General features: G+C 40.8%; 3 protein-coding genes across 4 annotated transcripts; 2 read left to right on the top strand and 1 right to left on the bottom strand.

Moving 5' to 3' along the window:
• Positions 1 to 4,769: 4,769 nt before the first annotated feature.
• On the top strand, positions 4,770 to 8,897 carry LOC108594539. Its single transcript, XM_017979742.2, has 8 exons — positions 4,770 to 4,889; positions 4,942 to 6,234; positions 6,473 to 6,918; positions 6,984 to 7,315; positions 7,371 to 7,887; positions 8,065 to 8,340; positions 8,395 to 8,544; positions 8,593 to 8,897. The coding sequence occupies exons 1-8, from the start codon at positions 4,868 to 4,870 to the stop codon at positions 8,716 to 8,718; spliced, it is 3,162 nt and encodes a 1,053-aa protein (XP_017835231.1). The 5' UTR covers positions 4,770 to 4,867; the 3' UTR covers positions 8,719 to 8,897.
• A 2,500-nt stretch (positions 8,898 to 11,397) lies between these two features.
• LOC108603789 (50 kDa gamma-zein) lies at positions 11,398 to 11,907 on the bottom strand. The gene has a single exon (XM_017992928.1). The coding sequence runs from the start codon at positions 11,905 to 11,907 to the stop codon at positions 11,398 to 11,400; it is 510 nt and encodes a 169-aa protein (XP_017848417.1).
• A 923-nt stretch (positions 11,908 to 12,830) lies between these two features.
• On the top strand, positions 12,831 to 14,259 carry LOC108600941. Of its 2 annotated transcripts, none has more exons than XM_017988784.1 (2): positions 12,831 to 12,939; positions 12,990 to 14,259. In XM_017988784.1, the coding sequence occupies exon 2, from the start codon at positions 13,033 to 13,035 to the stop codon at positions 13,987 to 13,989; it is 957 nt and encodes a 318-aa protein (XP_017844273.1). In that variant the 5' UTR covers positions 12,831 to 12,939; positions 12,990 to 13,032; the 3' UTR covers positions 13,990 to 14,259. The 2 variants fall into 2 exon arrangements, with proteins under 2 accessions (XP_017844273.1, XP_017844281.1); XM_017988792.2 differs by having other exon boundaries at positions 12,833 to 12,939; positions 12,993 to 14,259.
• The last annotated feature ends 10,051 nt before the right edge of the window (positions 14,260 to 24,310 follow it).

Genomic DNA, 24,310 nt, shown 5'->3' with positions numbered 1-24,310 from the left:
TCACTGGACTAGCTAGCTGCCATCGTAAATGTTGTATGTGTGTGTGTGTGTGTGTCGCACATTTGAGGTCACGAGGTCAATGATGCACATTCATTCAGCCAACACTTGCATACATCAAGCCCAAGAGGGCACGACACTTTAAATAATTTATAAATGCGACAAATGAAAAACTTGGCCGTAAAACAAGCGTCGTTGGCATTCAAAAGGATTTGTGTGTCTTGCTCAGCGCTCACCTCTCGGCATGTTACGCAAATCAACAAACAAATCAACGCGCGCAAAAAGTGTCAAGCGAAAATCCTTTTTTGACTTTAGCAAACGATTTGGCTGCTGTCAGCATAAAATGCTACTTGCCATGGAATTGCAAAATAAAAACCGCAGCAACATATCGCTCGCTGTGTGTGTGTGTGTGTGTGTGTGTGTAACAGTGTTGACTGCTTTGCATTATGCAAACAAGCCAAACTTCGAGCTTGGATTCGTTTGAATTTTGCGAATTTAAATGCAACGATTTATGTATTTATTGCAATGATGCTGTCAACGCTTTAAGTGAGCGACTCGCTCTGTGAGTTATGTCGCTTTAAGAGTTGCTGGGCATATCGCAGCAGCAGCGCTCATACGCCGCGTAAGCCATTAAATATGCATTTACTGATATCACAAAAGCCGTAACGAAAACAGCTTACGTGGCATTTGTCGCGCAGCGTGTGCATAAGTTATATATATATATATATATATATGTGTGTGTGTGTGTGTGTGTGTGTGCAAAAAGAAAAACAATAGAATTTAAATGATTTTAATGCGCCTATTGGATTTTATTGAAGCCAAACGAGCCTGTTTGGCGTTTTGCTATGAGCTGCATGCCCATCATATGAATACCAACGCCCACCAGGGCCAGACTACTCGCTGCTTACCGCCTGCTGTCTGTCTGGCTGTGGCTTTTCATTCGCACTGACAATAATAATAATTGTCAATTGCAGCAGCTGCCGCACTCGCGCGCTTCTTTCATATTCAATTTCAAATGAAATTTTCATGCTGCTTCAGCTCTACACAGTGCTCTAAATAAATATATATATATACATATATATCCCAGGCAGTGTAAATTTTTAGCTCTCATCCTGCTGCTTGCCAAATCTTTTGCATACTTTCAGGCGACAGCTGCTAGTTTTTTTTTTCTTCTATGTTCTTTGTTACACATATTCGTATTATTTAACAAATTTTTTTGCTTTTTACACATAGGTATGATAGCACACACATGTATGCGTGTATGCGTGTGTGTGTGTGTTTGTGATTAGCTCTCAGCATGAAGTTATGTGCGGTTTTTGTGGCTTTTTTGTTTTCGCTGAACGAAGCTATTTTGGTATTGAGTTGAGCTGAGCTGCTTTGAGCAGCTTTACTGGCATTTTCATATATGTTTGCTCGTTGGCTTCACGTTTAGTGCCAGCTTTTGATTAGAAATTGCTTGAGGTTGGCTTCCGTGGCTTGCAGCCCCAAAAACCTGCTGCACTTGGCCCCCACTGTGATTGAATTTTATTTTATACTCAAGGCATTTGAAGTGGCGTGCCAAGCTTTCATTATAATGCAAATGGCATGTGTTAGAGACAATGAACAACATTAGCATGCGCTTGTTACATTAAATTGTAATTGTTGTTGTTGTTGTTGAGCACAAATCCTCATATGTAAATGCAAGTGTCTAATTGATTTTGTTGTGTCAAGCGCAAAAGCTTTTGCCAGCTGGGCGCACTTGGCGTATGAGTGCAATCGATTTGCATATGGGGCAGGCGGCAGGCAAGTTGTGCAACTAAAGCGCATTTTAAAGCCTTTTGAACATAACAAACATGCGTTTCGCCCAGTTACCTGCCAAGTACTTTGTTCGTTATGTGTTTGCTAGCAAATTTCATTTTGATGAAGCCAATGTTGGTCTCTCTCGCTCTCTCACTTCCGTATCATAGGCAAGCTGGGCCTTAAACTAGCTGAGTGCTCTGTGGGCAGCCCATGTTAGTGCTACTCCCTTTCCGCCCATTTACAAAAGCTTGGGGCTCTCTGTGCCTCGTCATTAGCATATGTTGCTGAAGCTACCAAACAAAATAGCAAACAGGCAGCCAACCAACCAACCAACCAGCCAGCCAGCCAACCAAGCAACAAGACAAGCCCAAAATACACACACAGCCTGCGACAGCCGCTGCCGACGCCGCCGCCAGCTCACACCTGCCAGCTGCCAACGCATCCCCAGGCGAGCGTTTGGCCTGGGCTGGGCTGGGCTGGCTGGGCTCAGCTGACAGGCGAGCTGTCAAAGCGGATTTTAGAGCACTCGCTGCCTCGACAAACAAAACATACAAAAACAAACAGCCACAGGCTGCCAGCCCAGCCAAACAGCAAGTCGACTAAACGGCTACACTTAAAACAGCTACACAATATATATATAAACAAAATACACATTTTATATTTATACATTTAAAATCAAGCAGCATTTTTTTTAAATTTTTTATAATTTCATTAACGCTTCGCTTAGCTTGATTACCCCATTTCAATTGCACTGATGACAACTACAACTACAAACACCTGTCGTAAGTTGAGTGTTGGCCAAAAAGGTTCAAGTACGTGTCTCACTTGCTCTTTATGTTGTTGTTGCTGTGGCTGTTTGCTTTGGTTTGGCCTTGGCCAAAAATGCATTGTTGCTGTTGCTGGCTGTACGTGCTGTTGATGTTGCTACTTTGCGGTTACATTTTTGACAAGTGCGTGCTTGACAAGAGCACGACTCGACCTTATGCATACATATAATGCCTAATGCCTGTCCCGAATCCACACCACACACACCCCACAGCCCACAGCTCGCTGTACTTGTAAATATTTATGTATATTTAATTTTCATTAAAGATAATGAAATTGCCCAACACTTGACCAAATGCAAATCTGTGCACAAGCTGCGCATACAAGAGTTGAGTATAGTATATAAACTATATATTAATAGTAAACTAATGCAGTGCGCACTTCAATGAACTTGGCTCACATTTATTAAAATGTCTCACTAAAGTTTTAAATAACAAACACAGCATTTTTATAAGTGTACAATACACAGCATAATATTACTTATTCTAACTATTAGCGGGCATATTACATATAATTTTACAAAGTATTTATTTTCTTGAATAAAGTTGTAAAAAAGCAAACATTGCTTCAGTTTTTTGTCAAAACGCCTTTGATCCGTTTACTAATTTAGTAATAAAAATATTGATATGCTCCGCCTGCTGCTCTCACTCTGAAGCAAGTTGCCGAGTCGATCAATTAAAAACTATTTACTCTGCCTTGCTTGAAGCTATGTCGTTTCATAATATGTAGCACTAGCAAAATTTAAATGGATGCTCAGCTGTGTAGCTGGAGCGGAGAGTGAGAGAGAGCGAAACATTCTGTTTATTTGAAAACGCTCCCTCAGCCAGAAACCAGCGGCGCCCACGTTTAGTCGCAAGAGCGAACAGCTCAGAGCAATCCTCGCGATCTTCTCTCTAGCTTATGAGTGAAGAGCAGCATTTTACGTGAGCGATTGAGCGAAAATGCGCTCCAAGCATTTGAGAGTAGCAGAGGCTGGAGCAGGTCAGTTGTGCTGGGACTGTTGGCGAGTGAACAAGCAGTGATCGAGCTGACAGCATAATAATAATAAATTATACAAATATATTTGCTAACAATAAATATTTTGCATTAGAGTCTTTAACAAATATACTCAATGCTCTTGCTAGCAAATGATAAAATTATTGAATATGCAAAACAAGTGTAAAGTGAATCATAACAACAACAGCTATCAACAGCAATAGCAACATAAACGTTGCTGCAGCCGAAATAGAAATAGCAACAACAGCAGAGATTCAAGCTATGGTAGAGCCCGGGTAATTGTCAAAGTCGCTCTCTCTCTCCAAACGTCGCTTGCTGTTAGGTAAAACCTAAAATTGGCGATAATCCCTTAACAAAAAAAATATTTTCTATAGCTCCCACGTTTACAACAAGAATGATATCTCTACTAGCATGCACACATGTGTTGCTCTTATTCTAACCCACTTAAATGCATTTCTAAAGCCTCTAGTCGCTTTAATCAAAGCCATTGACTAGCCTGACTGTACAAGCTATGGCCATATATGATTTGGTTAATTGAAATTCGCCGCTTGAGTGCGCAGCAACAATTACATTTAAAATATATAATATAAATAATAAAATTAGTTTCATAATGTAAATAAATCAGCTAACAAATAACTTACTTATGCATAAACTCTATTTATTATAGATATATAGCGCTTGCCAACGAACTCATAACGAAAAGTAAGTAAAATTAAACATATTTTTATTACACTATGCTAAGCTTCAATTGATCAGTTAATAAGCCTCAAGTTTCATATGTAAGCAAAACAAAACACAGCGCACAGCATCGTACGATGGTGAGCGACGCTCTCGTTTAGTCGCAAGAGCGAACAGCTCAGCGCAATCCTCGCATACGAACGAAAGCGATCCTCTCTCTAGCTTATGAGCGAAGAGCAGCATGGAACCCCTGGACGATTAAACCAAACTAATTATTTTATGGACAATGTTAACAAATATTTGTCACATTCACATTTAAAAATGTGATTATCAACAGCGGCGAAAAGTTATAGAAATTATTATGCACTAAAATATAATAACTAAAGGGAGATATAAAAACGCTGATAAAAAAATTACTCATACGTCTCAGCAATAATACTGAAATTTGTAAATTTATATGGTCAGGCTACCATGATATGCCCGATCACATAACTAACAAACTAAACATACAGACAACAAACAAAAACAAAAGTTCAAAGCTGCATTTGTAGTCGATCTCAAGCGATTGCAGCTCGAGCATACAGTGAGGAGAATGTCATACGACACTTTAACAAGTAAGCATACGAAATTTCAAATATTGTATAGCATTCAATTGAAAGGCCTTAGGCAATGGAATGGTGCCGGTAGCTCGACGCACAACGCGTTCGATGAAGCCAAAGCGAGCGACGACCAAACGTGGCTCAGATGCGCCAGTGAAGCCCAATCCGGGGCTAGAACTGAAGCCAGCGCAGCAGCGCGTATTTCTTTATATACAGCTAAAGAGCATAACACTGCCGACGGTGTCGTATCCGCTGGAGCTGCATCTGTATCATGCCAACAATACGCTGCAGACAATGTCGGAGCATTATACGACGCAAACAATTATAAAGCAGGAGGATTTTGATGCACAGCGGCCAACGTTTGCCATGGGCATAATACAAGACAGTTTGGATGAGCTGAATGCGTTTAGCGATAATCCGCTGGTTATATCGATGTACGCAAGGATTCCACGACATCGCAAGGGCACGTTGAGGAAAGTGCATGAGGTGCGCACTTCCGCGTCGAGTGCGCAGCTCCATAAATTGTCGCAAACTGTAACCGAGACAGATAAAAGCGCTGGCGATTGGCTGGATCTAACGCTGGAGGGCGAAGATGCTGGCGAGGAGGCTGCCGACTATGTGCCCGAGCATTTGGAGTTTATATCACGTGGTCACTGCGATCTGTTGCAGCTGTTCCGACACAATCGCTTCATAGCCAACATACCCATTTGGCTATATCCGCGCTACGACAAGCAGCTGCAAACGGCCACGTGCCAGAAGATTACAACAACAAGCGACTGGCACATGTACTCCATACTGCCCATGCTCAAGAACTTTAGCTTCTGCAATTTGGCGTTCATAACACTCGAGTCGATCTATAATGCGCCCCCAGAGCTGAGCAGTCGCGCCGAAACTTTGGGCATGTGCATTTGCATACGCGCAACCAAAGCGGATCTGAACCACGAGTTCCAAGTGCTGCCGCTCTGCAATTTCTATGGCTTCAGTCAGCAGATAATAAGCGCACAGAGCACTTGCATTGTCTGGGAGAATATAAAGCGCGATTTTACAAGCGATGCGAACAGCGGCTTTTGCAACAATCAAATTGAAACTACTATGCGCATTAAGCTGCCGCGTCTATTCCGGCAACTGCTCAAAACCGAAGGTGTGGACTTGAAGTTGAGCGACATAAATCCGTTTGAGGACGAAGCGTTAATTAATAATTCGCTGCATCGCTTTGTGCTCACCAAAGAGATGCGTGAGATACTCGAGGCGGCTATAGTGCATAATGAATATGAATTGCTGCTGCAGTTGTACAGCGAAGTGCCCGCCAATGTGCTGCTGGAGGGGCCGGTGAATCTAAGCATATTTGGCTATCCAGATGGTAGGTGCAACATGTTGCAAGCAGTTTCGCTTAAGTATCGTAGGGCAAAAGTAGATGGGCAAGAATTTTGTATTTCAATTTGTAGTCAAAGAGCAAGAACTTGCCCAGCTCTTATATAAGTTATTATAACTGCTATAGATATATTTAAACAGCTGAGCGAACTTTGATTGACTACCCTATGATACTTGAGCGAAAATGCATTAACTTAACATTTAATTGTTTGAACTTTGCTCTTTAGTCAATACCGTGCGCTTTGCCAGCCAGTTAAGCTCGGTGAGCCGCAAAACGAAACGCACTTTTCGCATATCTGCAATGAATCTGCTGGACAAGCCCGTGTTTGCCATTATCAAGCTTTGCTTCTTTCAGCCGCTAACACAACGCAACGATGCACTCGATGCTTACAATGAAAGTCCTTTGAGGACTGCCAAGCTGCAGCGCTGCAATGTCTACGCGCCACCTCAGGATAGCGATGATGGTCGTGATATACTCAAGGAGCTGTATCGCAACTTTGATGAGCTTATGGGCAATATCATAGCCTACATTATAAGCCAGGATGTGAGCAGCGTAGATGAGCGACGCGGCTACTTCTGCTGCCAACTGGGCAACCTACGCAATATGCTAATGGAGCTTTGCGGCTCGGACTTTAACATGCGCATGCCCACGCATACAAACATTGAGTTTCGTGTGCGTAGCTTACACTCACTAACTAAATTTAATTTAAATGCTCACCTTGTGGTTTTTTCGAATAGGAAATGCTTACGCACATGTACGCGCAGCTTATGCAACGCATTGAGCAGCAGCTGCAAGCTTGCGGCTGGCAAAGTCTCGCCAATTGCGTTGTGCAGCATGAGAGCGAAGAGCTGCGCACTCGACGCTTGCTCGAGGAATTTCGCACGCTTTGCCTGCTGGGCGACTGTGGCATGGCCAAGCAGCTGCTGGAGCAGCTCAAAGTGCAGTGCAGCAACAAGCTGCTGCTTAACTTTTATCTGCTGCTGCACGATGTGGAGTTTGCCAACTATGCAAGAGCCGCTGCCTACATGCAGCTGAAGCGTGAAACCAACTGGGATGGCGAATACTTTGTGTGAGTTAACAACTCACAGCTCACTTGCGACTGCTTGTCTAAACGATTTACACAGCGAGCTGCTCAAGCTCTATGTGGACTATCAGCTGCAGCTTGCAGCGCAGCAATCCGCTGGCGCAGCCTTTGCCGAGCTGCTGGAGCAACTGCGCGTGTTTACCCGAACGCACAGCTTGGATCGCGAGGCTTGGATTTTGCTCTACTGCTACTACAAGCGGCATAAATATTTGCCTGGCATGGAGTACACACGCTGGAAGTTTGAGGATCTGTACGATGTGCCGTCAAAGCAGCTGCCGCCTACGCCACGCCCACTCTACTGCGCATTCATGTCCAATGTGATTGATCTAAGCAGCAAGGACTATCGCACTGTGCGTTTCTATGAGGTGTTTAAAATGTTTGCACGCCTGGGCGCCTATGAATTTGCTGAGGTTGTCTTCAATGACATAGCCGAGCAGCTGCCCATAGAGGAAAGTTATTTGACAGTGACGACGCTTAAAATGCTGCAGGGTAAAATTGAGGAAAAATATCAAATACTCAGCCCTACGACAAAGGACACTGAGGAAGGCAGAATTATGGTATCAAATACAGACTTTGCTCTAAGCTTAAGTTAACACAATTTAAAGCAACGAATTATGTTGAAATTCGAGTAACACACATTGCTGCTCTTGAGCTCAATTAACGCCAATTAATTAGGCTTAGAGCAAAGTTTGCTGCCACACATTTCACCTCAACTTAAACTCAATTCTCAACAGCGTTATCGCCATGCTCATATCAATGGCAATGCAGAGTACTCACGTCAGCGCTACGATGAGGCCTTCAAACACTTCAGCATCCTCTTAGAAATCAGCAACGATAATGATGAAGATCTGCTGTGTATGTTTTATTTGAGCCTCTTGCGTCTGGCGCAGCTTAGCTTCAATCAAGGCGAACTTGCGCTGGCTAAAGCGGCGTATGAGAAATGTTTGATTGCCTGCGATTCGCAGAAGAGCTTTGTGGCCAACTATGGCCTAGCGCTAACGCTTTACTACGTAAGTTAAGCTAACAACAAATTGCTGTATTTATTTAATATTAAGCCACTGCAGTTAAATGAGCTTGAGCGGGCCATTGAGCACTTTGCACGCTGCACTGAGGCTGAAGTGTTTGTGCCCGATGTGTGGGGCTATTTGGCCATAGCAAACTTGCGTTTGGCACGCAATAAGACAGCTGCGAATTGCTGGAAAATGGCTAAGCTAGTAAGTTTGTCTTTAGCTTATATATATAATATTTTAATATGCAAACAGCATCCCGAATTGCCGCTGCACAATCGCATCTATGCTGAGCTGGAGAAAATTAAATATTCTGACATTTCACTGCTGGTGGATGACGATGGCAATCCCGCTGAAGAATGGATTGAACATCAGTTTTAAACATAACTGCCGCTCATATTCAAAAACACATTAAATCTTAAGCAAACACAGCAGCGGTAGCTAAAGTCGTTACTTTTGTTTAGGCAGAGCTCAGGGCTTTAATTTTTATAGCTTTCGAGCCACATTGGTTACTTAAGTGACACTGCCAAACAAATAATAAAAATATGCGCCTAAGTAAATCAAACAATTCGTTGTTAGCATATAAATTGACGTAGGAGTAATCGCTGTATTTATTTAAATTAAATCGCTGTGCGCCGAGTTATATTTTGATTTCTGAGAAAAGCGCAAATATCATAAATATGAAAAAAAACGAAATTCGAAGAATAACAATATTTCCATATTTAAAAGAAATTCATAATTTTTATAAATTATTGTTTGCCTTATAGTCTAAGCGTATTTTTAATTGGCCTAGACTAAGCTATGACCATTTATTTTACTCTAGACCTTCAAAACTCTTCAATAATTTAATCTGGTAACGCCTTTTGCTGCTCATTCCAACCAGCTATTGAGCTCTTTGTTTCTTATTGTGTATAGACATATTTATTTTAAAGCCTTGCAGCAATTGAAAAAACTCTGCGCACAACTCTAAACAATTATTGGCAGCAACTGCTGCTGCTGCTGCCTTGAGCTCGAGCTATGCAAATTCCATAGAAACAAAGCAATTAAAAGCAACTTTAAACTGCTAGCGGTTAATTAAATCCAATCTGGGCGTGCACAGCAAGTGCAACTAAATTGAATTTGCAAAATGCGAAAAACTGGCAGCAAAAGAAATGCAATTTATTTGATTTAATTTTTAGAGCCAGTGCCCGCACTCGCTCGAAGGCGTTGCAGCCGTATTTTAAATTAAACTTTAAGCAAAGTTTGCACATAAATATGCGCACACGTTAACGGCAGCACAAAGGAGCAGCGCAAAAGAGAAAAGAAATAAAAGAATTTAAGAAAATTAACACTTGACCTGTAACTTGCCGCAGAAATGGGCAAAGTGAGCGAGTTTATAAAAATATTGTATATTTTTATACGTTTCAGCGAAAACAGCGTAAATGAGAGCGCAGCACACACACACACGCACACGCACACACACACAAGTTATGCTATATATTGCATTTTATATATATGTAGAGCATTATTATTATTATTTTTATGTGGGTCAGTCGAATTTGCATAGCTGCAACTTTTCATTTCTTTTTTTAACATTGCTGCTTTTATTATTTTATTTTTTGGGACTGCGGCCGTATTTTGCACTTTGCTTAAGCTCAAAACTGTCAAAGGCACAAAACCTGATTTAGCACACAAAACTTGCCGCCTCAAATGCAATGTGCACAACTTTAATATAACTTAATCCTTGTAGAGCATGTAAATGTGTGCGTGTGTGTGTGTGTGCGAATTATGGCATTAATACCATTGTATGCTTATGCGCAGCAGCGTTAGAAAGAGACAGCGACAATCTCAGTGTGTCTAAGCTGCTGTTGCTTTAGCAAGTTGACTTAAGGGATCATCATTAGAGCATGTTACGTGTGTGTGTTTGTGTGTGTGTGTGTAGCGATTGCATCTTATAGCTCCAGTCGCTCTTATGCTGAGCACTTGACGACACCAAAGCATTAAGCGCAGTGTGCTTGGGCGCTGCCAAAATTATAACGCCATATATATTCTTAAACTCCAAGTGCAACTTTTTTCTTAACTTCATAATACAGCAGCAGTAGGGTGGGACGTTTGGACATGATAAAAAATGTGCAAGCTGCTAAATGGCGAAATCGTTAGCAACGCAAAGTTCTGAGCAGCTTTGCTAAAGCATTCAATGATCAGAATTTAAAATTCGATGCTACATTTCAATAAATAAACTTTATTTCTAAATCGTATGATTAACAAATTGTAGATTTAAATTAAATTCTGATTTCTAAATTTTATTTCTAAATCGTATGATAAACAAATTGTAATTTTAATTTAAGCTCTGATTTCTAAATTTTATTTCTAAATCGTTGAAGGCATTTGTTGCTCTTAGAATTTAATTCTAATTATATAATAATAAAAATAAATATTTAAATAATAATTCGAAATAATTCTAATCAAAGCTCCCATAGAATTTAATTCTGGGCTACAATTAAAATAAAAAAATAAATATCTAAATCGTATGCTAAATAATTTTTAATTTGAATTTAAATTCTGAGCCACCCTAATGTACACGTAGCACATTCTTTTATTTTTTTTTTTTTTTGTGCCTTAATAAAATGCGCAAGTTTATGGCAATTAAACGGCGTCTGCTTATAATAATCTTGTCAGAACTTGCTTGCGGAAATAATTAAAAAAAATAAAATAAAAGTGTAGCAGGCACAGACTTTAACAACGTTGCTGCAAAGGTGCGCCAGTCGCAATGCTTGTAGCACAGTGTACACACGTCTGCGTAGCGATTACGGAATGCTAAAAACGGAATTCGCAAAATGTCACGTATGAGGTTCGTTGGCAACTAAGACGGAAATTTACCACTAAATGATGCTCTGGTTTGGCTCTCTCTCACACTTGTCTAGCATTAAATTAACGCAAAGCGTAGAGAGAATTCTTTAACAAAGAGCATTGCAGTCTATATATTTCAAGTCTACGGTTGTGGACTAGCGTAGACTTCAAGCTATATAGACTATAACAGCTTTTATTTTATAAATATTTTTTTTTGAGCGCGCTCACTTGTTAGTCAGTGGCACCCAAGCCAAAGGCAAATGGTCTGCTTGGATCCGCCGCTGGCACCATAACATAGCCCGGCCACATGCCCATGTTGCTGGCAAAACCCATTGAGCCGTAATTATGCACTTGCGGATGTGTCTGCGGACTCATGACTGCTGCATGTCCGTTGCCATTAAAGTTCGCTTGTGCTTGGCTCATGCCGCCGAAAGGCCAATTGCCGTAGGAATTATGCTGCCGCATGTGTTGCTGCTGCTGCTGTTGCTGTGGCTTGGGTTGTTGCCCAATTTGCTGCTGTCGCTTGGCCGTCGCTCTGGCATTAGCCCGCGGCCTGTATCGCTGCTGTGTTTGCAAACGATGCTGCTGCTGCTGCCTCGTAGCTGTTGCTGCAGCTGCTGGTTGCACTTGCACGCCATTGGGCGGACACGCGCTGCCGCCGTAGACAATGCCATCGCCGTAGACGATAAGCGCATGGGCTGGCACTTGCTGGCCGTTCACTTTTCTGCTTAGATTTAGCATCTATAACCAAAAGTTCTGCTCACACTTTTTAAGATTTAGCATACAAATCGAAATACAAAACTACTATATGCGAATCGAATATTCTGTTGCCTGTTGTACTGGCATAAAATCCGAAGGCAGCTACAATTCTGGGAAATTTTTGTTTGGAACATTATCAAAATTGAAAGCGGCCTAACGTGCTTAGGCCAATATATCAATGTTGCAGTTGTTGCAGGATATTTCTTAGGAACGAGCTCTCATTAATTTGCCACAAGTTGCAATTAATCGTTTGAGCTTTAGCAGCTTACAGCCTAAAGCAGTGCAGCACTAATATAGGAATAGCATAGACTGAGACTGAAGCTTACAGCTGATTACTTATTAAAAAATTTATAGTGAAATTGTAGTAATCGAATTTTTAGTATAAGAATTTCATTTTAATTCATTTACATATTACCATAAAAATTAAAATAAAACTATAAGTGCTAGTTTACTAAACTACTAAACTTAAATATAAGAATGAGATATTAATAGTCAAATATAATAATGAGATATTAATACTTTAAGCAGCATGAACAAATTTTTAATAGACATTAAATTGATCGATTAATTTTTATTTTAAAATTGGCAGCTGCACACAATTAAAATGATTATAAATGTGTGAGCTCTAAATGCGAATCAGTAAAATTTTTTGGAGCTATCAAACTTTTAAAGTCTGGCCAATCAAAAATGATTAAAGCAATTTAAAAGGATTATTTGTTGCCTTTCTTGAGTTCATATAATTCATAATAGAAACAACGTATTAAGCTAGAGCTGCTATTATAATTACGCGAGTATTTTTAAATTAGTGAGTAGCTTGTTCACATTAAACTATTTTTTGCTGCTCCCTTGATTCACATGCTTGCTTGATACTTTGCTGTCAAATTGTTGTTTATTTTCAATGTGTTTTTGTACAGTTTGTGGCATTACACATTTGGATTTCAGCTAAGCATACACGCAGGGAATTTACAAAATTTTCTGCTGCAGCAACCGGTAACAAAAGTCGTGGCACAGCAAGTGAGCAAAACAAATTTATAGACTGTTGCTTAATGATAATTAAATTTTAGTAGTCAACAGAGCACAGAAGTAAATACACACAAATTGCACAAAATGTTAACTGACGGCTTCGACATCTTTGATCCTTTCTTTGTGGGTCCACCGAACAGTGGACATCGCGTGGAGATTAAAATTCCCGAATGCCCAACCTATCCGCCACCTGTTTATGCCACATGGCCGCCACCAAAGGAGCATACGAACAAGTCCGTATCACAGCGCTCGTTGGCGAGCCGAAAGTCTGTGCCTGGGCCTGTCATCTACGAGGATGCCAAGTCCCAAATGGGCGAGGTCGCCATTTCGAAAGCCATCAACGAGGAAATGGCCGCTGCTAAGCGCATCGATGCGGGCGGCCAGTCAAAGGTGACGCTGTCCAAGCCTTCGACACACTCAATCAAAACACTGATGGGCGTGCGGCCACAGCGCTCGGCATCGAAGTCTTCAGTGGCAACACATGTGAGCAACATTAGCAAGCGCAGTGTGCGCTCCAGGATAAGCAGCGCTAAAAGTGTTGCCAGCAAATCGCCCTCACAGCAGACAATGCGCTCCAAGGCTCCAAGTGAGCTGCAGCACTCAAAGAAGAATTTCAATTTGGCCAGCGGTGCAAGTGACAAGGCGTCCAGCATGACGCTGCGATCAAAGGCGGGCGCAGTGTCGCATCAACAAGCGGCGGACAAGCAATCCAGAGTGTCGATCAAGTCGAAGGCGTCTCAATACGGCTCAAAGCTGTCAATGCGGCCAGTTGGCCATAACAGCAGCAGCATAGCTAATAATCCGGAAATGCCGTTACAGCAGCGCGCTGATGCAGTGCGCAAGGAACTGCTGCTGTCCATCGAAAAGTCCAAGCAACTGGCCATACAAGCGGCAGAGCTAACTGCGCGCCTAAAAGCAGGCAATGAATATAAATACAATCGCTACGATTCGCTCATACGAATGAGCACAATGAATGAGCCGAACGCAAAGTTTCGGGACGATCGCATGGCGCTCTGGTATAAGGACGCAGTGCTATCCTAATTTATGATAATAATTGCTTACGACTTGCTTGTTTAGCATTCCGCTGACAGTTTGTATAATTAATTAGACTGCGCTAATAATTGTGGTCAGCTGCAAATTGGCAACGTACCGCAAACTAAGCAAACACACACACACACACATACAATTGTTTATACACTATATAACGCATGTGCATACATATTACATATATATTTAATTTGATTGCTAGCATAATCCACGTTCATTCAAAATTTCCGACAATGTATGCTTACTACAAAATAAAATAAAATATAATAGCTTAACTAACTTAAGAGCTCTGCTGCTGTGCTAAGCAGTGTATTGTAGCTAATTTTATTTATGAGCACATTGTCACACTAATTAGCCATGTTTAGTTGGTTAAGTCAAGTGCTTTAAGCAACAAATTGCTCATACGCTAAGTAGGCCAACATTAAATGAGCAGCGCCCACTGCATATTTGTTCATTTACAAATAAATACGAGTGTCTGTCTGTCTGTCTGTCTGTCTGTTTTAGTGTATGCAAAATGCAAACATTTTTATGCTTACTGCTATTACAATAAAGGAAACAAGTGCAATAATGGCAACGGGCGCATAAAGTACCAGAAATAATAGCAACAAACAACTTTGCCAAAGTGCAAAAACCACCAGCAACAATAAATACAATAACAACAACAACAGCAACAACAACAATGGGCATATAACAGTTACAAATAGTGCCTACAACAAAGACACATTGAAATGAAACAAACGCTGTGTGCGGCGCAGCGAACAGAGAGAAAAATATATTTAATACGAAAAGTTTTGCAATAACGGAAATGAAATGGAAATGGACGCGCGCCAATAGACATAAATGTGTGAGAGTATGCGAGGTGCCTGCAAATACAAATAGGACACGGCAGCAACAGCAGCAACAGCAACAACACAAACGAGAGCAATCTTCAATGCAGGCCCAGGCAGGCTGTGTTTTAAAAAATAAAACAAAACACGCAAAAACACACAAAAACTCACAAAACTCTAAAGTAAAAACTAACAACAATATCCGGCGAAAGCAATTGCAGCAAACAGAGTCTAGACTCACACCTTAGAAAAATTGAACGCAAAATATTAATAAAAAGCGCAGTGTGGTTCACTGAGCGTATACGCAATATTATAGTACTACAAATATTATTTAAATTTATTAATTTAAAGTAAACTTAAGTGCTATTCACTAATGTTTTTCTTTAGTTGTGTATTTAATGCAGCAACTTGAAGGATCTTCATTTATATTGCAACTATGTTTCACTTTTGGCACATTCACTTTATTTTGCATCAGTCAATAAGTTACTATCTGTTCTACTTACTGACTATGTTATTATTTTTTAATGTATATGTTAAGGCTAAAATCGATAAGCTGTTACTATCGAATTTGAATAAACAAACTTTGTGTCATAGTCTTAAGCTTAAGTGCACATTCATTATACAAGCCAATGTGTGTGCTCACACTAATTAATTACCTGTGTGGGTGGTTGGGCCACGCCCACTTGTAAATGTTGCAGCACTTGCAGGTCATGCTCACTTAAAGTTGCCGCAATGCAGATTCTGCCCTCAAGCCCAAGCTCAAGACATGAGCAAAAAGTGCTTAAAATTTACTTACAGTTCTGCCTGCCTGCATGTCCTTTGTAGGTCGAGCCGGCTTGTTGGCCTGCGTAATTAAATTGAATTAACGCTAGCACAGCTTGTGTGACTGTAAATAATTTTATTCAACATGTATGTGCAGTTCACTTAACTGTCCATAAATGAAATCATAAATTTCCAAGCTGCTGCTGCTGCTAACTTGAAGTTTAGGCCCTCAAGCATTGTCAAGTTTTGCTGCTGCTGCTGATTTACTTTGGCAATTAATATTAGTTTAGTTTTGTTGTCTGCGCTTCACTTTGAGTTTGTGTTTGTGTTTGTGTTTTGGGTGGTCATATTTATTATTGACTTGATATGATTTGCATGAGCACAAGGACATTTGGGGCTGGGCTGGGACTAATATTGACAGGCGTTTGTTTTGCGGCAAGTGGCGTAATATTAACTTAATTTATGACTAACAAGTTTATGTCCTTGTCTTGTCAATGTTTATGCATGGCTCTAACTAAACTACACTACACTAAGCTGTTTATTTGCTATGCACACACACACACACGCACACTGAGAATTTTGTTTGCCATCTTGCATATCAAATTGTGCTAATTTACTTTAGCCTTACAAATTAAATAATAATTCAGCTCGCTAGCTAGCTGAATTTCAATTTGGCTTAAAAATTTGCTAAATATATAAATGCCTCATTTAAATAAATTAGAGATAATGATTGCGTTGCATGGCATAATTCAATGTACATATGTTTATGATAACTCGCATTGATGCATGTGCCACGATTTGCATATAAAGTGCGTTTAAATTTATTAAATTAAATTCAAATAAATAGCAAATATTCAAAAAATTCCAACGTTTTCAATTTACTCTAAATGCCAGTTGATTAACAGATTCAATTTGCATATAATAATAATAAATGCAGCAGTTACACATTTTTAGCGCATGCTGCGCAGTTATTTTTTTGTTGTTGCTGCATGTTTATAAAATTAATTAACAATTTGCATAGTGATGAATGTGCGACGCTTTCAGTTGCAATCAGTAACTAAAGCAGAATGTGTAATGAAAACGAAAATGATTCATGATTCCCATTGTGGCAGCAGCAGTCTCAGTCTCAGGCTCTGATTTCATAGTGAAAGTCAACCGAGTCATTTGTCGTCATAACTTTTGTCATTAAATGCAGAGCACAAGCCCCGAGCTGAATAACGCAGGAGCAGCAGCAGAAGCAGAAGCTGTAGCCGGAACGTGCTGGGCAGACAAAGGCGTCGGCACAAAACACCAGACGCAGTCGAGCTGTCGTTGTATACATTTTTCATAACATGCTAAATATACACACACACACACACACACACACGCACACACACATGCATGTAGATACAGGCCGACAAGTCACGTTTCTTAATATCTACACTTAGGTGTGAGTTTGTCTCTCTCTCTCTCTCTCTGTTTGTTTGGTCTTCTTTGTGTGTAGAAAGAGCTTCACACATTTTTAATTTATTTTCATGCTATTTTTTGGTTGCACTTATGAGTGGCCATAAGCTAGGGCTTAAAATTCTTTGCATACCTCAGTCTAACTCTCTCTCTCTCTCTATCTGTTGTAGCTTTACACATTACTAAAGGTTTATTAGAATAACACATGGGCATAGGCAGAGTAAAGGAGTTATCCCTTTTGCTGCTAAATTCTTTTGTTTATTTTGATTGCTGTGTAATAAAATTCTGAAAAATTATAATAAATATTAATATTTAGCTACTGCGTGTAAAATTTCTAATTATTATTATTAAATACTGCGCAGAGTGTTAAACTGCTGCCACTCTGCTATGCGTATACTTAATATTTAACGCTCATACTGCTAAACTGCTTTTGTTTCAATTTCTAATAACAAAGTACTCGCATTTCATTTCTTACTTAACTTAACTGCTTGTTTTTTTTACTCAGTCTTTATTCAAAAGGCATCCAAACTAGTACAGCTTGAAAAATGTTGAATTTAGCAATAGTGCCGAACTTTATGTGGGAAAATGCTACGACTTTCATTGCCAGCAGCTTGGCACTCTTCATAATCTTTGGGTACGTGGTCAAGTCTGGCATGCGACGGCAGCGTAAGCAAGCAGCTGCCAATCTGCTGGCAGAGATGGCGGCGACACACAACGCACATGCAACGTCGTTTGGGGCACTTAATCCCATTCAAAGTGTTGAGCGACAGCTGCGCAAGCGCTCAGAGTTAATGGCAGCAGATGAAAAATCGGACCTAACAGCAACGCCGCCACGTCAGTATTCCAATTTCAAATGCCTAAATCCCGAGCAGAGTGTTGAGCGACAGCGTCGCCTGAGGTTGCAAAATGCAGCGCAAGTTGAGTTGAGCGACAACTAAAGCTTAAAATATTGCTTAGTAATAAATAAATCACATTACAACGTATTTCTTGCTGTTAGGAGTCAACTATATAAATGCCACAAAAGCCGTAAGAATTAATTTGTTGGCCTATTCCCAGCATTGGCCCTTTTAATTGGTTTGCCGGCACATAAGTAAGCCGCCCATAAGTCGCCCAGGTAGCGAAGCGAAGCTGCCAAGCTTAAGTGCGACTTTGGCATACCCTAGCCCAATGTAAGACTAATGCATACCATTTTTTGTAGAGTTGCTTTTAACTTACCCTTTTTTTCTCATTTTTCCAAATGGTGACAAAGTGAAAAAATATAGCGCGACCTGCAGCGTATGCTGCGCGACTGGGCGACTGTCGGACTGTCGGACTGGCGAGTGTGCTGCCAGCCTAGACAATTTTAATGGCCTTTGTGGTAAATGAAATGCGCTTAAGATTAAAAGCAGCGCATGGACCGTAGAGACTACGTTAAGCCCACAAAGCAAATATAAACACAAACAGAAGCAGAAACAGAGGCAAGCAGAGCTTGGAAATATAAAATAAACATGGCTAAAAGCAAGACGAGTAGTCGGCACTTAGATGCGCTTTAATCACTCAAAATATGTATAAAAATATATGCGACTGAGCAGATTAACAAACATTAATTTAAGCTACAATTTTATTTAATATTGTTTTAGTAAGACAAATTTAAATGCAATGCAATATTGTTTAAATATCAAAGTGCATTGAACTATATAGTAACAGCATAAGTTGCATATACCCAGGCAAGCCTAAAATATAGTGAGATAGCGCAAGAGTGAGAGAGAGCGAGAGAATATGTCGAGTGCAGTAGCTGGCCGAGCAAAAATGCAAGCGTAACTAGAAGCGGGCATAACTGTTAACTGGCGTTGGCACCCACATGGGGCGAGAGAGAGCAAACATTTTAAAGTTCAAAAGAAGGTTCTTAACCTGCAGCCGGCGGCGGCAGCTGCTGCTGCTGCTGCATTCATGCACAGAATATTTTGTGTTGCTGCTGTTGCCTTTGTGTGATTGCGACTGTTGCTGCTGTGGGATGTTAAATGAAGTGAGTGTCAACGCAAATGCAAACAAATGTGAATGCCAAAAGGCGGCACAAATCAACACGAGTGCGCTGGGCGTGTCCAGACAAATGAGGTCAGTGCTCCAGGCGCTGCATTAACTCGAGCAAACATAAATAAATATTCGGGCAAGCCAACTGAAGTAGAAACTGCAGCTGCAGTTAAAGCTTAGCTAATTAAACAAAAGGCAAAGCTTTAAAGCACATTAAAGATAAAACAATAGAAGAGCCAACAGACAGACAGACGGACGGACGACTGGCAAGGAAGTCAGCAGGCCGAGGCCAGGCGATATGTAAACGTCAGACCTCACGACCAATGCTACATATTTACTTTTTATCTGAGCAGCAGCAGCAGCAGTCAAAACCAAGCACGCACAAATAAAACGGCAGCAGGATCTGGGCCGTCTTTGGGCTTTGCTGGCCAATGGGTTCATGGGCCGATGAGGTTTCCGCTGCAAGACAGACAATAAATGTGCTGCATGAATGTTGCTGCATGGCTGCCACTTGGCTCTTGTCCGGGCGGGCCACTGACAATGCGCCCTGCATGCGATGATGCTCTCAAATTGTCGGTCGTTTAAATACATTTAAATATAAATGCAGTCAGCGACGAGCGCGCGGCGGCATCAGTTCAGATAAGAAGCGAAGGACGTGAAGGACATTGAGCAACTGCAGCTGAGACCGTAAGTGAATATATATTTCATTCATACAGTTTTATTCATTTTGGCCAAAGCGTTCTATCAGCGTGGAAAATCACATGAGCTGCAGCTGCTCCAGCTCCAGCTGCTGCTGCTGCTTGTGTTTGATTGTGGCCTTGCCACAGACAATTTACACGGGTGCGCGTATGAGCGATAAACAAATATGTATCCAACACTTGTGTGGCGCACATTTAAAAATAATGAAAAGAAAAAGTCTTGCCAAGCAAGACAAACGAAGAATGAATTTAATTACATATTTCTTTGCATTACGTATACGCCGCGTGCGCAGGTCAGTTCAGCAGTTTGCCCTTACCGAGATTACATTTTCATTTTTATGCACGATTGAAGATGCATTCACTGAAATTAATTGAAAACGCTGCAGCGCTAATATTTGCTATTCAATTTTGCGGTCAGCGCCATGTGCTTACTTTAAAGCGCTGGCGAAATGAGTTTCTGTCGCTCAAATTAATTTCATATCGATCAGCTGCAGTTTTACAAAGCAGCTTGTGCTTAGCTTAAGCAATTACATTAGTGCGAGTTGCTTAATTAATTTGCTATTGTCCAAGTCTAGACATTTGACATTTGCTTGAGTAAATTTTTGCACTGGGAATTAGACAGCGTAATTAAGTGAATATTTACAGCAGTGTTAACTTAAAGCTGCAGCTATATCGCTCGATATATCTTTGAGGCTGTCTGTTTGTAGCTCATCTGCACATCGTTGTCAATTATTTGTGACATGCCTGTTCGACTTTATAAACTGGCACTTAGGGGAGCAGCAGTGCTCTGGGCTGTGGGCTACGGTAATGTTGTCAACATTGGCAGTGGGTGGGCTTAAGCTTTTCCTCTCTGAGTTCAATATTCACACATCAACGTTGATAAAGTGACATTTATTGGCTGTCACTCGGCGTGTTAGTCAGTCGGTCGGCCAGTCGGCAGACTTGGAAAACACTTTGTCAGCCCAGCCCAGCCCAGCCCAGACCCACAGACCTTTTGGACAATGTAATGATGTGCCTTGCATATGAAATTTTGCGTACGTTGTCATCAAAGACGTTGCCTTGACATGAGTCTGTGTGTGTGTGTGTGTGTGTGTTTGCATATGTAAATAGGCAAGCATTGAGATAAAGACAGAGTTGTCATAATTGCATAATCACATCATTGTCTTGTGCTTGAGGCTGGAAAGTCATTTAAGTATTATGCTGTAATAATAGTGTTGCCTTTAATGTGCGCTCTTTAAGCCTTTAGCTATGGCTTAGCTCATTCATCTTCATGCACTCAGTTCAGTTGTTAAGGCATTGTCAATGGCTTCTTGGTTAGCCCGAATGCGAGCGCCAATCAATCACTTTGGACCAACATGCTCATTAGCTCATTGTGTGTGTGTGTGTGTGTGGCACACGTGTGTGGCGCCACACATATCTCATAATTATGATAATGCAAGGACAAGCACAAAGGCAACAGCTGAGATAAGTCGTTCAACTTGTAAGTAAATAGCAAACGCTTGTTTCGACAACATGTCGTATGATTAATGCATTTTAATCGTCGCTTATTTTTATGCTGCCAGACAGTGGCCAATTAGTCGGCTACAAGTATTGTCTACACCTCACTTAGAAGCGTCTGCAGCTAATTAAGTGAGCGCTGGCAGCAACTATTTTATTTTAAGCCTGTTGAGAAGTGAACATTGTAGTGTCCGCAGAGTTTTGCGTTTACCTTAAGCGCTTGTACATATATTTACTTTGGTTGTTTAATGGCTTTATTATTATTTTCTAGTCAGAAGTTTTTGTTGCCTTTTCTTTGTGGGTATTAAAAAGTTCGCTGCTGCTGCTCATAGCCGCAACTACTTGTAGTGTGAGAGAGCTTGGCAATTAATTAACTGTAACTTGTTGAATAGACTTAACAAAATGTGCAGAAACCACAACAAAAGCTGCTGCTGCTGATTTATGCAGAATTTATAAGCTCAAGTCCGCTCAAGCCACTAAAAAGTGTTTAGCAAATTAATAATAATATTCATATATGTGTGAGGGGAACATGCGGTTGTATAAAACTATTGAAGACACAACAATTAGGCTGCTGTAAAATAAATAAAAATTGCTAGCTCGAGTGAGCTATTCACACATTAAGTATACGTATGTGAGTATTAGCACAGCTGGCTTCGATTTGCACAGGACAACGAATGCAAACAAACAAGCAATGGGAACGTGGAAATTGTCGCCTTAACTTAGTTTATTATAATGCCACTTGAATGAGTTTGCAACGGCTGCAGTTGCTCGCTGCATATATCAGATATCCTTTCATTTGTGCCCTCACACGTCTGCCCATGAGCAGAACGAAATAATACACTGAATGCTAGAAGAGAGCTCCATGCACAATAGCAAACGTAGCAAAGCCGTTGCGTGGGTGGCAGCTTACATTGCCAGCTGCCGTTTGTAGAAATAGTGTTGAGGATTCGCAAATAGCGACAGACACGTGAGCTGAGCTCACTTTGCACTTTTTACACGCAATCAAAGGCGAAGGGTATATCGCATGAGAAATGAACAGAGTCGGCGTCTAAGCAGTTTGTTATGCCAAGTGTATGCCAAAGTCGAACTGCGTGCTACGCTGCGCTACCTTTGTGCACAATTTGCCATTTACCTAATTTAAATTCACAGTCTGAGTATGAGCGAGCACTACAAAATAATATTGAGAGCCTTTCAATTGACACACAATATGCGAACGACATTTTCCAACGAATTTGATAACTTTTTGCACTCGCTTTTGTTATTATTTATATTCATATGCAAATGCAACGCAAATAATTGATGTTGTTTATCGAGAATTACAGCTGATATTTTAATCCAGCGGAGCGTTGAGGCGCAAGCGCTGTGTGTCGCATTGATTATTAAATTAATCATTAAAATGTCAGCAAACAAATAATATTTAATGATGCCACATCAGCAGTAGCAGCAGCAAGCGAAGCGTTGCACACTAAATCCAAAATTAATTCAATAAGAATGCAATAATAAAATCGCGTCGCTTAATGAGCTTTAATCGCCAAACTGCAAGCGCAACCAACTCGCATAAATTGCAAACTTTTTGGGCTACTTATCGCTACTTTCAGCAGCAGCAGCAGTTGACTTTGTTAATTACAATTGCAGCAATGTATAAGAAGTTGAACACTACGTATACTTAATATGCAATTTGGTTTATAAATGTGGCGTAAGTTGTTTGGCAAAGCGTATTACGCATTTAAATGCATTTAAATGTTTTTGTTTATTATAACATTTGTTGCTTATTATTAATATTAATTAACGTAATCCGTTTTTAATATACGAAAAATGCAGCGCATTGAAAATTTGCCTACAAATTAGTTTTCAGCTCAAGGCTTATTATAAATTCATTGAACTTTAGTTTGCTTAGCTCCGATTTCTGTTTATAAACTTATCAATTTCTCATTGCAAACTAATTGTAGCATAAGCATTAAAATCAAATTTTGTTAGCGAACTAATTTGGTTGCAGCCAAGACAAGCCAAGCCAAGCTCGAGTATAATTAACTTTCTTGAAAAGTAAATAAGTGGGGAATCTTTCGTGAGTGAAAACTAAAGACAACAGCTGTTAATGAGGCCAGCTTGTGTGCAAGTTAAACGCGAACTTTTCAAGTGGCAAGCGGCAAGTGCAGCTCAGCTGCCTTTGACTTTGAGCTCAGCTAATATTTGCCGACTTTATGTGAAAGTTGCAGCTGCGCTTGAGCTTGTGGTTAGCCCCGACATATTATATATAATATTGATTAAACGTAACGCCAGCACAAAGCAGCGACTAGACCCACTGACGCTGACGCTAACCGAGTGGGGCAGACGACGCGTCGCCGTGCGCTATGCTGACAGCGGAAACGGAAGTGCAAAGCAGCAGCAAAAACAACTAGAGTCGCTAGCTAAACCACAACAACAGAGAAAACGCGCTGTAAATAGCGCATGGCTTTTGTCGCTGCCAGACTTGTATTTATTATTATGTTTATTGTTGTTGCTGTTGTTTCACTCACAGGCAAATGTCGGACATTTTTACGGTTTGGTTTGGTTTCGTTTTGGTTTGGCAAACGTCAACGTTTCGTTTGTTGCTCGAGTCCGAGTTTCTCAACAAAGCAAAGCGCTGTCAGTCCCAGTGCCAGACAGTAGCGTATTTATTATTTCCTTAGCAAGGCGCTAAAAGTGTCGGCTACAAATATTTGCAAACATTGAAATTGCAGCTAATTTGCGGTAAGCAACGAACATACAATTGGGAAGCCCCAGGTAATTAAGTGCCTTGCCAGCTGAAATAAAAGTAAGCACAAGCACTTGAAGCTCGAATTCCAAGCTGCCATAGCTTCGAGTTTCGAGTGGCGCTGCTAAGTGCGCATTTGAGCAGCTGCAGCTTAATGAGAAGACCAAGGCAGCCAAAGTTTATTGTCAAGCACTTAAAGAGTTTCTGCGTCTATCGATTTCAAACAGTTCTGTGCTGCGGTGTGGCCAGAACTTAGCTTAAAGCGCAACTTGAGACTGAATGCCTCTTATCACGAAACTATAAAGTAAAGCAAAAGTTCGCTTACAATTGCACAATAGAATGTA

Source organism: Drosophila busckii, chromosome 2L (genome assembly GCF_011750605.1).
Source record: "Drosophila busckii strain San Diego stock center, stock number 13000-0081.31 chromosome 2L, ASM1175060v1, whole genome shotgun sequence".
In the NCBI taxonomy this organism is placed as follows: Eukaryota; Metazoa; Arthropoda; class Insecta; order Diptera; family Drosophilidae; genus Drosophila; species Drosophila busckii.
Note: the sequence above shows the minus strand (reverse complement) of the source record. Positions and strands in the feature narration are given on the sequence as shown.

What these genes read in the sequence shown, in the direction of transcription:
- LOC108594539 (XM_017979742.2), top strand. Translation starts at nt 4,868, where the DNA reads ATGTCATACGACACTTTAACAA. An exon ending in ATACAAACATTGAGTTTCGT is followed by an intron (nt 6,919 to 6,983) that starts GTGCGTAGCTTA and finishes TTTTTCGAATAG; the next exon opens with GAAATGCTTACGCACATGTA. An exon ending in TAGCGCTAACGCTTTACTAC is followed by an intron (nt 8,341 to 8,394) that starts GTAAGTTAAGCT and finishes AAGCCACTGCAG; the next exon opens with TTAAATGAGCTTGAGCGGGC.
- LOC108603789 (XM_017992928.1), bottom strand. Translation starts at nt 11,907, where the DNA reads ATGCTAAATCTAAGCAGAAAAGTGAACGGCCAGCAAGTGCCAGCCCAT.
- LOC108600941 (XM_017988784.1), top strand. Translation starts at nt 13,033, where the DNA reads ATGTTAACTGACGGCTTCGACATCTTTGATCCTTTCTTTGTGGGTCCA.